A 13,413-nucleotide genomic window follows, 5' to 3' on the forward strand; every position below is an offset into this window, starting at 1 on the left:
TCGAAATCAACGAACACCAGCAGAAGAGAGTCCTGGAATTCACAATTGGAATTAAGACAATTTAGATCATTTTAAATCAATTTTATTATTTTTTCATTATGTTTCTAATGCATTTAGCACTTTTCTTGTTTGTTTTATAGTTTTTGTTTTTTTTTGCTATTTATGTAATTCTATTATTCCTATCATGCTATTATGTTTAAATTGTATTGGCCTTATTCTAACGAAAACTATAAGGCTATGTTGTTTCTGTTAACCGTCTGATTTAGGCACATGTGCCAAATTCGATGTTGCCAAATTCGATGTTGCCAAAATCGAATGTTGCCAAAAACGAACAGGTTCTGTATTGTGGTGGTTTTTGTGGGATTTTCAGTCACTTACAAATTTTCAGAGAAACGCGAAAAGAGATATTTGACTTCTATCATTTAGCCTTAGCACCCAATACAATATATTTGGGAGTTTCATGCTATTTTCATTCATTTACAGTATTTTTAAGTTCAGCTGAAGCCACCATCCTGGATTTCAAGATAGCGTCAGAATGCAAAAATAAACTTTTTATAACCTATCCCAATTGACAAACACCCATATTTTGGAGGTTTCATGCGATATTCAATGATATAGAACATTTTTAAAGTTTATAGAAAGCTGCCATCTTGGATTTCAAGATGGTGTAAGATAGCAATATTCGACTTCTACTCATTAAGCCCTTCAACCCACTACCACCTGGGTTTCATGTCATTTTAGGTCATTCACTACATTTTAAAGTTTAGCGGAAGCCGCCATCTTGGATTTCAAGATGGCGTCAGATAGCGAAATTCAACTTCTACCGGTTGATTTCTTTCAACTTATACCCCTATAATATAGGTTTTATGCGATTTTCAGTCATTTACAGTATTTTCAAGTTGAGTGGTAGCCGCCATCTTGGATTTAAGATGGCGACGGGCAACGAAATTTGACTTCTACTCGTTTATTACTTTCAACTTATAACCATATTGTGTAGGTTTCACTATATTTTCACTATATTTGAAAATAAAAGCGGAAGCCGCCATCTTGAATTAATGATGGCGTCAAGCAACAATTTTTTCCTACTATTTGGGCCCTTTCACTCAATACTCATATTGTAAAGATATTCATATCACTTTCGGTGATTTCCAGTTTTCAAAGATGTATTTTTTTAATTTTAACTCAAAACCAACACGCATAACTTACCAAAAATGTGTAAAAATGGGAGTTCCAATTCAAATATGTGCTATCTAATCTGAGCGTGTCCTGTTTTGACATCTTGATCGAGAACTGTCACTAAGTTTTATGGCGGTTTAATAATCATGCACTGAGTGCTATTATAAAACATGCAAAAGAAAGCTTGGAGCAAACTTCTAGGTTTGTGTTTTATTATAGTTTAAAAAGAGCATTCATAACTCTTTCAAAATAACTAAAACAGCATGTTTAATAAAAGTTTTCTTAGCGTTTTCAAAACCATCTGAAAACATATGGTCGAAAAAAATTATAAGCATTCTGCATGACCATAATAAAACCGCCATAAAACGAGCTGCACAAAAAAATGCCATAATTAAACCATAATAAAACTTCCTAATGCTAGTTGGCATAATCTGTGTTACTTGGGAGGCGAACAAAGAAGCTGCTGCTGTAAGCAGAGATTAATACAAAATAATTTTCCTGTTGACTTCTTACAGAATTGTGGAATTTTGAATGGTCGTACTTTTACCCCACATCATTCGAAGTTTTGCCCCAAAGGTGGGGTAAGAGTACGTTTCGATAGCAGTTAGGCATTTTCACTTCTGCTATCAAATGCGTCGATCGATTATCTTCGTAATTTTGTAGAAGAGAGATAAAAGCCTAAAGAATCAAATGATGTTCTTGGTTTTTTGGAAAACATCCGGCAAAACTTTCTAAAGATAGGATAGCACTAAGGTCGTACTTTTATCCCACCATACTCTATGAGTTACGATCCAGACTAAAAACTATGCTTATGCTTATGCTTATGGTACATACACAGCCAGATCTTGTCAGCATCCCGGTGAGTAGTAAAAGTACAATTACTACTCATCTTAACTTGGCCGGGCCCACTGTGCAGTATTGGACGCAGAGACAACTGGAACACAGAGAAAGAAGAAACGTGGACAACAGTACCATACGTTTCCATGACTATAAGCGAGATTTTAACGGTGGGAGCACATATGCTAAATTTCTGTGCTCCTTGATGGTGGTCCGTGTGACTTCTTCCTTCTGTGGATCGAAATGATGTTTTTCTGTACCGAAATCCAAAACCCCATAATAATTTTACAAATTTTCTTATTTTCATTAGTAAAAAATTTACAGTATTGTTTTTGCTTCTTCAATGTTAATAAAAATTTAGAGTTTCGGATTTCGATGCACTATCATTTCTGGTCTTTGACCTTGGATATAGCGCCTTTGCTCACTCTTGCAAAAAAAACATTGAAAAAACAAAAAATTTAATTAGTGTAAGCACTCACTTCAATTTCATCTTTTCCAATTCCCCAATATCCAATTTCATAGGACTTTGCCAACCGATTTCGGACGCGCTTGTTCAACGGTTCAACAGAACAGGGGTGTTGGGAAAAAATCGACCACTCTCCTGGGAGCTCACGATCACTTCTTCTTGATACGAATTGTAACTTCAACATTTGAAAACATCTACGGACCAGGGATTCAAAAGTTTTACGACACACAGCACATGCCAATGAAAACACGGACTAGAATTGGAACTTGGAATGTTTTGACCCTTGCCCAGCCAGGAAAGCTGGCTCAACTTGCTAGAGAAGCTAGCCGCCTCAAGCTAGAGATATTGGGACTGAGCGAAGTCCGTTGGCCTAACACTGGAGAACACAAGACACAGTCCGGGCAAGTACTGCTTTACTCTGGCATACGAGGAGAACATGCTACTCGGGAACGAGGAGTTGGTTTCCTGTTAAGCCCGCAGGCCCATGCGGCCCTCATAAGATGGGAACCGATAAACGAAAGAATAATCGTAGCCAGATTCAGAACACGGGTTAGAAACCTTACAATGGTCCAGTGTTATGCGCCAACTGACGTTGCCGATTTGCAGGAGAAAGAGCAGTTTTACAGTCAATTGAACAGCGTGGTTGAGAGAATTCCGAAGGGTGATATTCAAATCCACTTAGGCGACTTCAACGCAAAGATTGGCTCCGATAATCAGGACTTTGAGCGCATCATGGGGCGCCATGGCCTAGGACAGATGAGCGAAAACGGAGAGCTGTTTGTAGAATTTTGTGGCAACAACAACATGGTGATCGGTGGATCGCTCTTCCCCCATCGACCAGCACATAAGGTCACTTGGGTATCCCGAGATGGCCGAACAGAAAATCAAATTGACCACATCTGCATCAGCCGAAAATGGAGAAGGAGCCTTCTTGATGTCCGCAACAAACGAAGCGCAGACATTGCATCTGACCATCACCTCGTCCTTGGCGAGATACGACTGAGAGTTGCGCGTGTCCAACGGCGCGAGGAGAAAGTCGGGTGTCGATACGACGTCCGCCGGTTGGAGAATCCAGAGGTGAAAAGGGCATACGTTGAACAGCTAGAATCCCGAGCCTCGGAGCTGCCGACAGACGGAACAGTCGAAGAACAGTGGTGTGGAATCAAGAATGCCTTTATCACGACGAGCCATGGTACTCTCGGTAAAGTTTGTGGAAGACGAAGTGAATGGATGTCGGATGAAACCTGGAGGATGATCGATGATCGGAGAAAGGCGAAAGTCGGAATTGAGCAGGCATGTACCGGGTCAGCCAAAGCAGCCGCCCGCTTACGATATGCGGAGCTGGAAAAGGCAGTTAAACGAGCTTGTAGACGAGACAAGAGAGCCTGGACAAACTCCCTAGCCGAAGAGGGAGAAAGAGCCGCCGCCATTGGAGATATCCGATTATTATATGATATTTCTCGCCGCCTTAGTGGTGCAAGGACTAATGCAAGAATGCCGCTGAAAAACCGAGCAGGTCAGCTGCTGACAGATCGAACAGATCAGCTCAAGCGTTGGACTGAGCATTTTGATCAACTTTTTCGAGTTACAAATAGCAATGGCCAACAGAACCCGCAGCTCGAGGCGCCCACAGTAAGTCGCATTAATGGCGTCAACTCGGAAGCGCCCTCGCTGGCTGAAATAGAAGCGGCAATCAAGGACATGAAATCCAACAAAGCGCCTGGAATCGATTGCATTCCTGCTGAAATGCTCAAAGCCGACCCTGCCTTGTCAGCACAAATGTTGCACCGTCTATTCGCTGACATTTGCGATACTGCAACATTCCCGGCCGACTGGATGCAGGGTATCCTCGTAAAGGTCCCAAAGAAAGGAGACCTACACAAATAACACACGACGTATTACAGGACACGACACTTAACGTTTTTACTAACGGAAAAAGGAATTAAATTTACCTTTTTTGTCGACCGGTTTCGGGCTCGATGTTGCCCATCTACAGGACGATGTCCGACTGACTAGATGAAGGAAAAACACTAATACATGTTCATACTATCCAATAGTATTCGTCGAAGGGTGGTCGGGTTGTTGAAAACTTGGTTTGAGCAGGTTGAAAAGCGGTGATATGATTGGAGCCTCATCCTCGTTCATAAGTGGCCTTTCCGATGTAGTGATATACATGGATTCCCATGCGTTTAAATGTGACGCTTTGCGTACACATTTTTTGAACTTAACCTTTCCCCAATCTATGTGATGATTAAGTTCTGACGCGTGGGCAGCTACACTTGATTCGTTGCTCCTGTTGTTATCTACTGCGTTTTTGTGCTCTTTGATTCTGGTTCTGAATTTCCGTCTGGTTTGCCCAATATAGACGGCCGGGCAGTTTTGACATGGAATCTCATAAATTCCAGATCTCTCTTCCGGTAGCACTTTGTCTTTTAGAGAAACCAGTCGATCTTTCAAAGTGTTTGAACTTTTGTAAGCCACTTTCAGACCATGTTTAGAGAGAATCTTACTGATACTATTTGTCAGTGGTGGGTGGTACGGCAGGCTGACTCTTTGGGATTCATCTCTTTCTGGTTTGAATGTGGTTGCGTTGCTACGGAGCTTTTTTCTTTCGTGTTTTCGGAGGATTTTGCTGACGAATTCTTGATCGTATCCGTTTAATTCACCAGCCTGCAAGATTTTTTGCTTTTCTAGTTCGAATTCATGGCTCTCCATCGGTATGTTGTACAGACGGTGGGCCATCGAATGAAAGGCAGCTTGCTTTTGCGCTCCAAAATGGTTTGAATCAACCGTAATATAGTGATCTGTTGACGTGGGTTTACGGTAAATTCCGAATTTCACCGTGTTATCTTCTTTTCTAGAAATTAACAGGTCGAGGAATGGAAGTTTCCCATCAACTTCTTTTTCGACGGTAAATTTAATCGAACTATGCTGGTTGTTCAAAACCTCAAGCGTTTGCGGGAGATACCGTTCCTTTACGGTGGCGAAGATATCATCAACATAACGCCACCAAACACGAGGGAAAAGTTTCTCCCGTTTTTCGAGATCTGTTTCGAAGTCACTCATGAAGAGTTCAGCCAGTAGGGGGGATAATTTACTTCCCATGCTGAGGCCGAAGGTTTGCTTGTAGAATTTACCCCGAAACAAGAAGTAATTCTGATTCATACAAACCTCGGCTATGGTGACGTACGCTGCTATTTGGTTTGGGGGTGCGCGGCGTCGCTCCAGGTGTCTGCGAAGGCTGCGTAAGGCGTCAGAAATGGGGACGCTGGGAAAAAGTGCGGAAACATCAAACGAGACTAAAATCTCTCCTCGACGCACTTTGAAATCCTTCAAATTTTCCACTAGGTCAACCGAGTTGAGGACACTTTTGCCGTGCTTAACTGGATATTTCCGCATTTCTTCTACCAACCACGCTGCCATTTTTTCGGTTGGTGTGCAGATGTTTGAAGAAATGGGCCTCATTGCGATTGGGTTCTTATGAATTTTTGGAAGGCAATACAATGAGGCTACTTTTGGGTTCGGGACGAGGAATTTTCTTTCGAGTTTTATTTCACCCATTAAGTCAGCCACTTTTTGCCTTGTGCTGTTTGCTTCCTCGATCATATTATTGAGAGGGTCTTTTGGCTTACCGTTTTTGTAACTGCATTCCACATACGGGCCCGTCGAAATCATGTCCCGAACCTTGTTGTCGTAGTCTAGCCTGTCCAAAATCACTACAGCATTACCCTTATCCGCTCGCGTGAAAATCACTTCGTGTTTTTTCAACTTGGCTATAACTTTTTCAGGGCCCGCTATCAAGGAGACCTAACAGAGTGCGGTAACTGGCGTGGCATAACTTTGATCTGTACAACCCTCAAAGTACTCTGCAAAGTGATCCTGAACAGGATCCAGGAGAAAATCGACGCTACACTCCGACGGCAACAAGCTGGATTCCGATCCGGACGATCATGTGTGGACCACATCACAACGCTACGAATAATACTGGAACAAATCAACGAATTCCAGGACTCTCTTCTGCTGGTGTTCGTTGATTTCGAAAAAGCATTTGACCGACTGAACCACGAAAACATCTGGGCTGCTCTTAGACGACGAGGGGTCCCAGAGAAACTAGTCCATCTCATCGAAGCACAGTACGAGGCATTTTCGTGCAAGGTCTTGCACGACGGTGTCTTGTCCGAACCAATCCCGGTAACTGCTGGAGTGAGACAAGGATGTATTTTGTCACCGCTGCTTTTTCTCATCGTAATGGATGAGATCTTGACTGGATCGATTGACTGTAGACCAAACCGAGGATTGCCGTGGAATCCTTCAACCATGGAGCAACTGAACGACCTTGACCTGGCAGACGATATTGTTTTGCTCGCCCAAACACAACAAGACATGCAAAGCAAACTCGAAGACCTCACCGAAAGCTCCAAGGCAGCAGGTCTCAAAATCAATGTCGGAAAGACCAAGTCGATGGAAATCAATACAGAAAATCGTTCCAATTTCGTGGTAGCTGGACAACAGGTTGAGACAGTGGAGTGCTTCCAGTATCTTGGTAGCCAGATTACGCCTGATGGTGGGACCAAGAAGGACATCGAGACCCGGATCAGAAAAGCCCGATTTGCGTTTGCGAGTCTCCGAAACATCTGGCGGTCACGCCAGATCTCTCTACGAACTAAGATCCGAATCTTCAACTCAAACGTCAAATCCGTATTGCTGTACGGGTGTGAAACTTGGTGCACATATGCGGTGACGACGCGAAAACTGCAAGTTTTTGTGAATCGCTGCCTGCGGAACATCATCCGCGCTTGGTGGCCTGGCAACTGGATCTCAAACGTTGAACTTCATCGCCGGTGTCATCAAAAGGCGCTAGAAATCGAGATTCGGGAACGTAAGTGGAGATGGATTGGGCACACGCTGCGAAGAGATGAAAACGAGATTTGCAGAGAGGCGCTTGACTGGAATCCATATGGGCATCGAAGAAGAGGCAGGCCCAAAAGCTCGTGGTGGCGAAGTCTAGCCGCTGAAATCCGCACAGTTGACGAGAACCTCGGCTGGCAGCAAGTGAAGACGCTGGCTCCGGATCGCCAGCAGTGGAGATCTTTTATCTCAGCCCTATGCGCCGGTCAATCGGCGCTGGACCCTTAGGTAGGTTAGGTAGGCACATGCCAATGCACATAATTTTTTTGGCAAAAGAAACCTCCGGAAATACGACAGAGCTTTTATTCATGTTCTACGCTCTTATGAATGGGCTTTAAAAAAATCACAGCTAACGGCCTTCAATTCTAATAGACTATATACGGTTGCACAAATCCGCGGACTATCTGTTATCTGTTTTATTTTTCAAAACTTCCAAAAATTTCACATTTAAAATTAAAAATTGACAAAACTTTCACGAACGAAGAAAAAACGCGTGCGCTGCCACAGAGGCAACGCCTACTCCTCACTCCTAGAATCCAGACTAAAAACTAATGCAAAAACTTCAAAAACCCATCCCAAGTTCAAAATGTTGCTACAGCTATTCAAAATTTTCCCACTTGTTCATAGAATAAGGTTGGCATAACTGGCTATTTGATTTCAAAATTGTCGACCAAGATCCAGGCAATACCGGCCAATTTTAATCGGAACCTAGGTATTGCTCATCAAAAATCAAGAAAAACTTGAAAATACCTTTCATGATTATTTTTTTAAAACTTGTTCCATAAATTTCGGACACATAAGTAAAAAATAATTTAAAACACAATTTGTTTTTTAAAGATTGATTTAAAAATGAGAATAAGAACAGACCCGGCAAATACGGGCTTTTCCTATGAAATTCGGGCAACCGGGTGACCGAATTTCTCCAAAATTTTATATTAAATACCCGGGAATATTTATACTATTTATCGAGCAATCTGGCAACCTTATCATATAAATTCAGGTCTGAATATCATCTTTAAATTATACCCATTTTGGAGGTTCTGGTGTATTTCTGGTGTTTTGCATTTCATATCAAATTTGAATCATGTTTTTCTAGAATCATTTGCTTTTTCAATATTTTGATAATAGTTTTCCGATTATGGAAAAAGGAAGAATTTTGCTTTGTACTCAAATTCGAAAATCTCAAACTTTATTATAACACAAACTTTAAACACTTTAAGCTTCTAAGTGATGATCCAAAATTGAAAACTCAGATTCAGATTCATCATTTAAAATTTCCATTTTAATTCAGATTCACAACACAGATTAAAAATAAATAACTGAAAAAAGAATTAAGATTAAACCAGCGATACAAAATTTAAATAATAGAACGATAGAAATGAAATATATTGTTTAACATTATTGATATTGTAGTTTTTATAGCTTTTCAGGTTAAAATCATAAATTTAGTTCAAGTTTGCATCAAGCAAATTTGATCTGAAATTTTTTATACTGTTTTTTTTTTTTGGAATTTTTTTAATTAATTTAATTCAAAGGTTAGAATCTTGAAATTTGCAAAAGAGTTTGGAAGATTGGGCTTGTTTGATTTGAGAATATAATAAGTTTTTTTAGAAGGCAAGCCTTAAAAGAAATTAAAGTATGCTCAAATCAAATAATTTTGATCAACCAGACTCTTAAACAAATTCAAAAATTTTAACCATCGATGAAAGAAAATTTAATGTTTTGTTTCTAAAGGTTTCATAAAAAAATTTAACTCACCCTTTAGGCTAAAAACCACTTTTATAAAGTTACGATTTTATATAAAACTTTGAATGAGCACTTAAAAATGAATAATCATATAGTAACAATTATAGATTCATTTTCGTAGGTGATGGAAAGAATTAGAGAAACATGAGCTATCAAAGAACGAAAGCACATAAGCCGTAAATAACATGAATTTTCGAAAAAAAAACAACGGCTCACTGGCAGGACTTGAACCTGCAATCTCCGCTCATGTTTCTACTATTTTTTCCATCACCTACGAAAATGTGATTATTTTCAGGTACAATGATGTACCAAGCGATTTCATAACATCTGTATTGAAATATAGTTTGTTACGTACGTTTGTACGTTGTTGGGGAAAAAATCTTAGGTAAAAATTAGTCACCAATACAGTTCTTCATACGGCCCTGCTAAGGACTCAAAGTTTATAATTTAATACAAAAAAATGTGATTATTGAAGTTAAACTAAAATTAAAGTTCCCTTTAAGAGAATCGTGTTGAAGACAATTATAAATATGAATTGGGAAAGGCTGAATACTAAAGGTAATAAGCTTAATTTTTTAGCTCAAAACATGCTGTGCTTTGATCCTACTATAATTGACTTGAGCTTGAGATATTGCCCAGTTCAACCCGGTAGAAAAAAAATCATAAATTGAATAAATCTTATAAAGTGAAAACATCATGAATTTGTTTTTTGAATTTATATTGCGGCTTTATAAGAGAAATTTGTTAATGTAGGTAGAATACATGGAAATGAATATTATACACGGGTAAATATAAACTGACTTGTATCTATGAAAAATCCCATCATCAGGCTCAATATTTAGCAAGAGACTCCTTGAGCTGGGTCTTAGGGTCGGCTTACTGCTGGGTGATCGGAGGATCTACGCGGACAAATTTTACACAAAATACGATCACAATTCATACACTAAAATCAATTAAAACAAGTGCAATTTTCCTAGGACAAAACATTGATAAATGAAACGCTTTAGACTTACAATTTCAGATAATGAACAAGCTTGAATTTTTATTTTATTGCAAATTTTAAGTGATTCTAATGTGGGTGCGGGTGTGGCGACAAACAATGGTTCAATACCTAGAAAAGATGGCAGCAAGTCGATTTTTGAAGCACTCAAAATTATCTGCCCAAAAATTTCATCCTGTTCCTGTATTTTCAGGCTACAGGAAACCATAAAATTGATAATCATAAGTTTACTCGTTTAAAAATTCTCAAAGAAATGCTAAGACAACTTTGAATATTTTTTTTTTTAAATTTCGCAAAGATTTGCTTACATTGATTAACGAATAGATAACTTACTTACTTAATGGTCCCGCTTCGATTCTCCGGCGCTTAGGGCCGTGGTAAAAAACCTCCACTGTTGACGATCCGGAGCCAGCGTCTGCGCTTGCTGCCATTCAAGGTTCTCGTCGACAGTTTAGGTGGAAGTGTTCCTAAATGCGCATATTGGTTAATATGCGCATACAGCCGATTGACGATATGGCTGGAGGTTCATCATATCTAATCAATGTTGAAATTGAAATCGGAGCCGGAGCTAAACTAACTTCTACGGTACAAACCCTAGTAGCTTATACTAGCGAACTCGCGACACTATTTTTCGTCACCTACAAGTCAAACCCTTTCGCTTGAGGGGTCGCAAGTTGAATAGTAGTAGCTTGCCTCAGGTCTCAGGTCTAGAGTCTCATGTCTCAGGTCTCAGGTCTCAGGTCTCAGGTCTCAGGTCTCAGGTCTCAGGTCTCAGGTCTCAGGTCTCAGGTCTCAGGTCTCAGGTCTCATGTTTCATGTCTCTTGTCTCATACCTCAGGTCTCATGTCTTATGTCTCATATCTTATATCTTAGGTCTCAAGTGTCATATCTTGTGTCCCAAGTCTCAGGTCTCATGTCTCAGGTCTCAGGTCTAAGGTATTATGTATCACGTTTGAAGTCTGAGAGCTAAGATTTTCCCAACTTCAAAAATTTCTAAGTGTTTTCCGTTCATAAGGACTATTTTCTGTCATAAACCGTGTTAATTCGCGATAACCCTGTAAAAAGAAGCCGTGAAATAGAACCGTGTAGAAAAAACTGTGTAAAAAAAACCTTGTTATATAAAATTTTTTAGAACGGCAAATTATATGAAAATTTGTTTCCGGAGACTTCAAAAATCATAATGGTAAGAAGCGGGAAGAAGATTCTGCGCCCTAATTATTACTTTAAGGATGGTATGAACGCACAACTTAAGGATTTTTTAAAGAGCCAAACACAATTTCTGACTGAACTTTTCAAAATTCAATTATCAATACAACCACGAAATCACTGTCGCTTAAATTTATTTCCAGGATCTTTCGAAGGGAAAAAGTTTCACAAATTTTCTGGAAAATGGTTCAAACGATACTTACAAATGTGTACTATTTACAAAACAAAACGAAATATATTTCGATCTTCAACAGTTTAGAACAATCCCCAGCCCTTCTTCTCGTGATGATGTTCCTTAACCTTGATGGTCACCGGAACGTGCTTCTCGACGTAAACTGGCTTCTGGATGTAGACCGGGACGGGTTTTTCGACATGAACTGCGTACGGTTTTGGCACTTCGACGTACTCCTTGTGGACAACTGGCACTTTGACCTCGACTGGGTATGGAACTGGACGATCGACGTGGTATGGAACCTTCTTTTCGACGACATAAGGGATCTTCTTCTCAACGATCACCGGGACCTTCTTCTCGACCTCAACTGGATAGGGAACCTTCACTGGAACGGCCACATGCTTCTCGACCTCCACTGGGTATGGCACTGGGACTTTCTTAGTGATCGTTGTCACCTTCTTGACTTCCTTGTGACCCAGATGATCGAAGTGATGATGGTTGTAGTTGTCCGATTCCAGACCGTGATGGTTCTCGTACGATCCCAATTCCCACAGGCCACGTTTGTCCTTCTTGGCGGACTCGTCAACTGCGGCTGCTGATGCAATGGCCAGGGCCATGGACAACACTACGAACACCTGTCGATGGAAGTTATCACACGGATTGGTTAAACAACAACTTCGATAGGTGCTCAGCTTGGCTTGACTTGGTTGTTAAACTTACCTTCATGATTGAATGCTCCGGTTGGATTGGTCTCAATAGATGAACTGTTAACAAGCGAATGATAACTCTACTCGATCAAGAGGTGTCTTTTATATGGTTCTTCTTCGCATTTCACGGTCAAAGCATAAATTAAGTCTGCTCATTGGGCTCAATTTTTCTGTTATCAATTGTATTCCCTCCTTTGGAAATCAATGTCACCTGTTTTGGTGAGGTTATAACGAAGAATATTTTCAAGTTACACACGAAATGAAGCATGGTATGCAAAGCTGCTGATTACATTTGACTGTTATTCCAGAAACAATTTTTTCCGAATGAAGAGAATAGAAAGACGTGAAAATATTCAGTATTTGTATACCTTCGTAAATAGAGCGAAACGTGAAGTAAACTTTTCCCATTCCCAAACCAAAGGGAACAGTTCCTATTTAAACAAAATCTCAATCCAGTCTCTCAAAGGATATTGCGCAAGACGAGACAACAACGGGTGTGGTGCGGCTATAAAAAGGTAATTTATTTTGCACTTTTTATTATTTTTTCGGTTAGCGTTTTTTACTTCCTTCCCAACGTGAGATATTTCCGTTACAAGTCATTCGGAAAACTCGGAAGCAGTTCATCTTTCGATAGAGTGGGTGGCCCATGAATGGTGACTCTAGCTACTGCAAATGATGTGATGAGTCAACTTTTGGCGATCGAACCCTGAATAAGCGACGGATGTCTTCCGCTTGAATATTTGCCAATTGCGATACTGCAAAGTATGCAAAATACACCTTTATTTGTGTTTATTGCCTTTATCCCCAGGACATTGCTCGGAAATATGTTCTGTTTGCATCGAAAGAATGGTGCCGATTAAGTTGAGCAATATTCTTAAAGCAATATCCTACCTGAGAAAATATTTAATAACGTTATTTATTTTTGACAATTTTGACCACAAACCACAAACAGACAATTTTGACAATTTTGACAATTTTGACAATTTTGACAATTTTGACAATTTTGACAATTTTGACAATTTTGACAATTTTGACAATTTTGACAATTTTGACAATTTTGACAATTTTGACAATTTTGACAATTTTGACAATTTTGACAATTTTGACAATTTTGACAATTTTGACAATTTTGACAATTTTGACAATTTTGACAATTTTGACAATTTTGACAATTTTGACAATTTTGTTAATTTTG

At 39.8% G+C, this 13,413-nt stretch overlaps 2 protein-coding genes across 2 annotated transcripts; both read right to left on the reverse strand.

Moving 5' to 3' along the window:
- Positions 1 to 4,525: 4,525 nt before the first annotated feature.
- Positions 4,526 to 5,944, reverse strand: LOC129741055 (uncharacterized). The gene has a single exon (XM_055732755.1). It carries the CDS (start codon positions 5,942 to 5,944, stop codon positions 4,526 to 4,528), a length of 1,419 nt encoding a protein of 472 aa, XP_055588730.1.
- A 5,613-nt stretch (positions 5,945 to 11,557) lies between these two features.
- LOC129749664 (titin-like) lies at positions 11,558 to 12,275 on the reverse strand. The gene is made up of 2 exons (XM_055744702.1): positions 12,232 to 12,275; positions 11,558 to 12,146 (listed from the first exon to the last, which is right to left on the reverse strand). The coding sequence occupies exons 1-2, from the start codon at positions 12,235 to 12,237 to the stop codon at positions 11,595 to 11,597; spliced, it is 558 nt and encodes a 185-aa protein (XP_055600677.1). The 5' UTR covers positions 12,238 to 12,275; the 3' UTR covers positions 11,558 to 11,594.
- Between the last annotated feature and the right edge of the window lie 1,138 nt (positions 12,276 to 13,413).

Source organism: Uranotaenia lowii, chromosome 2, assembly GCF_029784155.1.
Source record: "Uranotaenia lowii strain MFRU-FL chromosome 2, ASM2978415v1, whole genome shotgun sequence".
Lineage (NCBI taxonomy): Eukaryota > Metazoa > Arthropoda > Insecta > Diptera > Culicidae > Uranotaenia > Uranotaenia lowii.

Excerpts from the sequence above, each read along its gene's own strand:
- LOC129741055 (XM_055732755.1), bottom strand. The coding sequence starts at position 5,944 with ATGAGGCCCATTTCTTCAAACATCTGCACACCAACCGAAAAAATGGCA.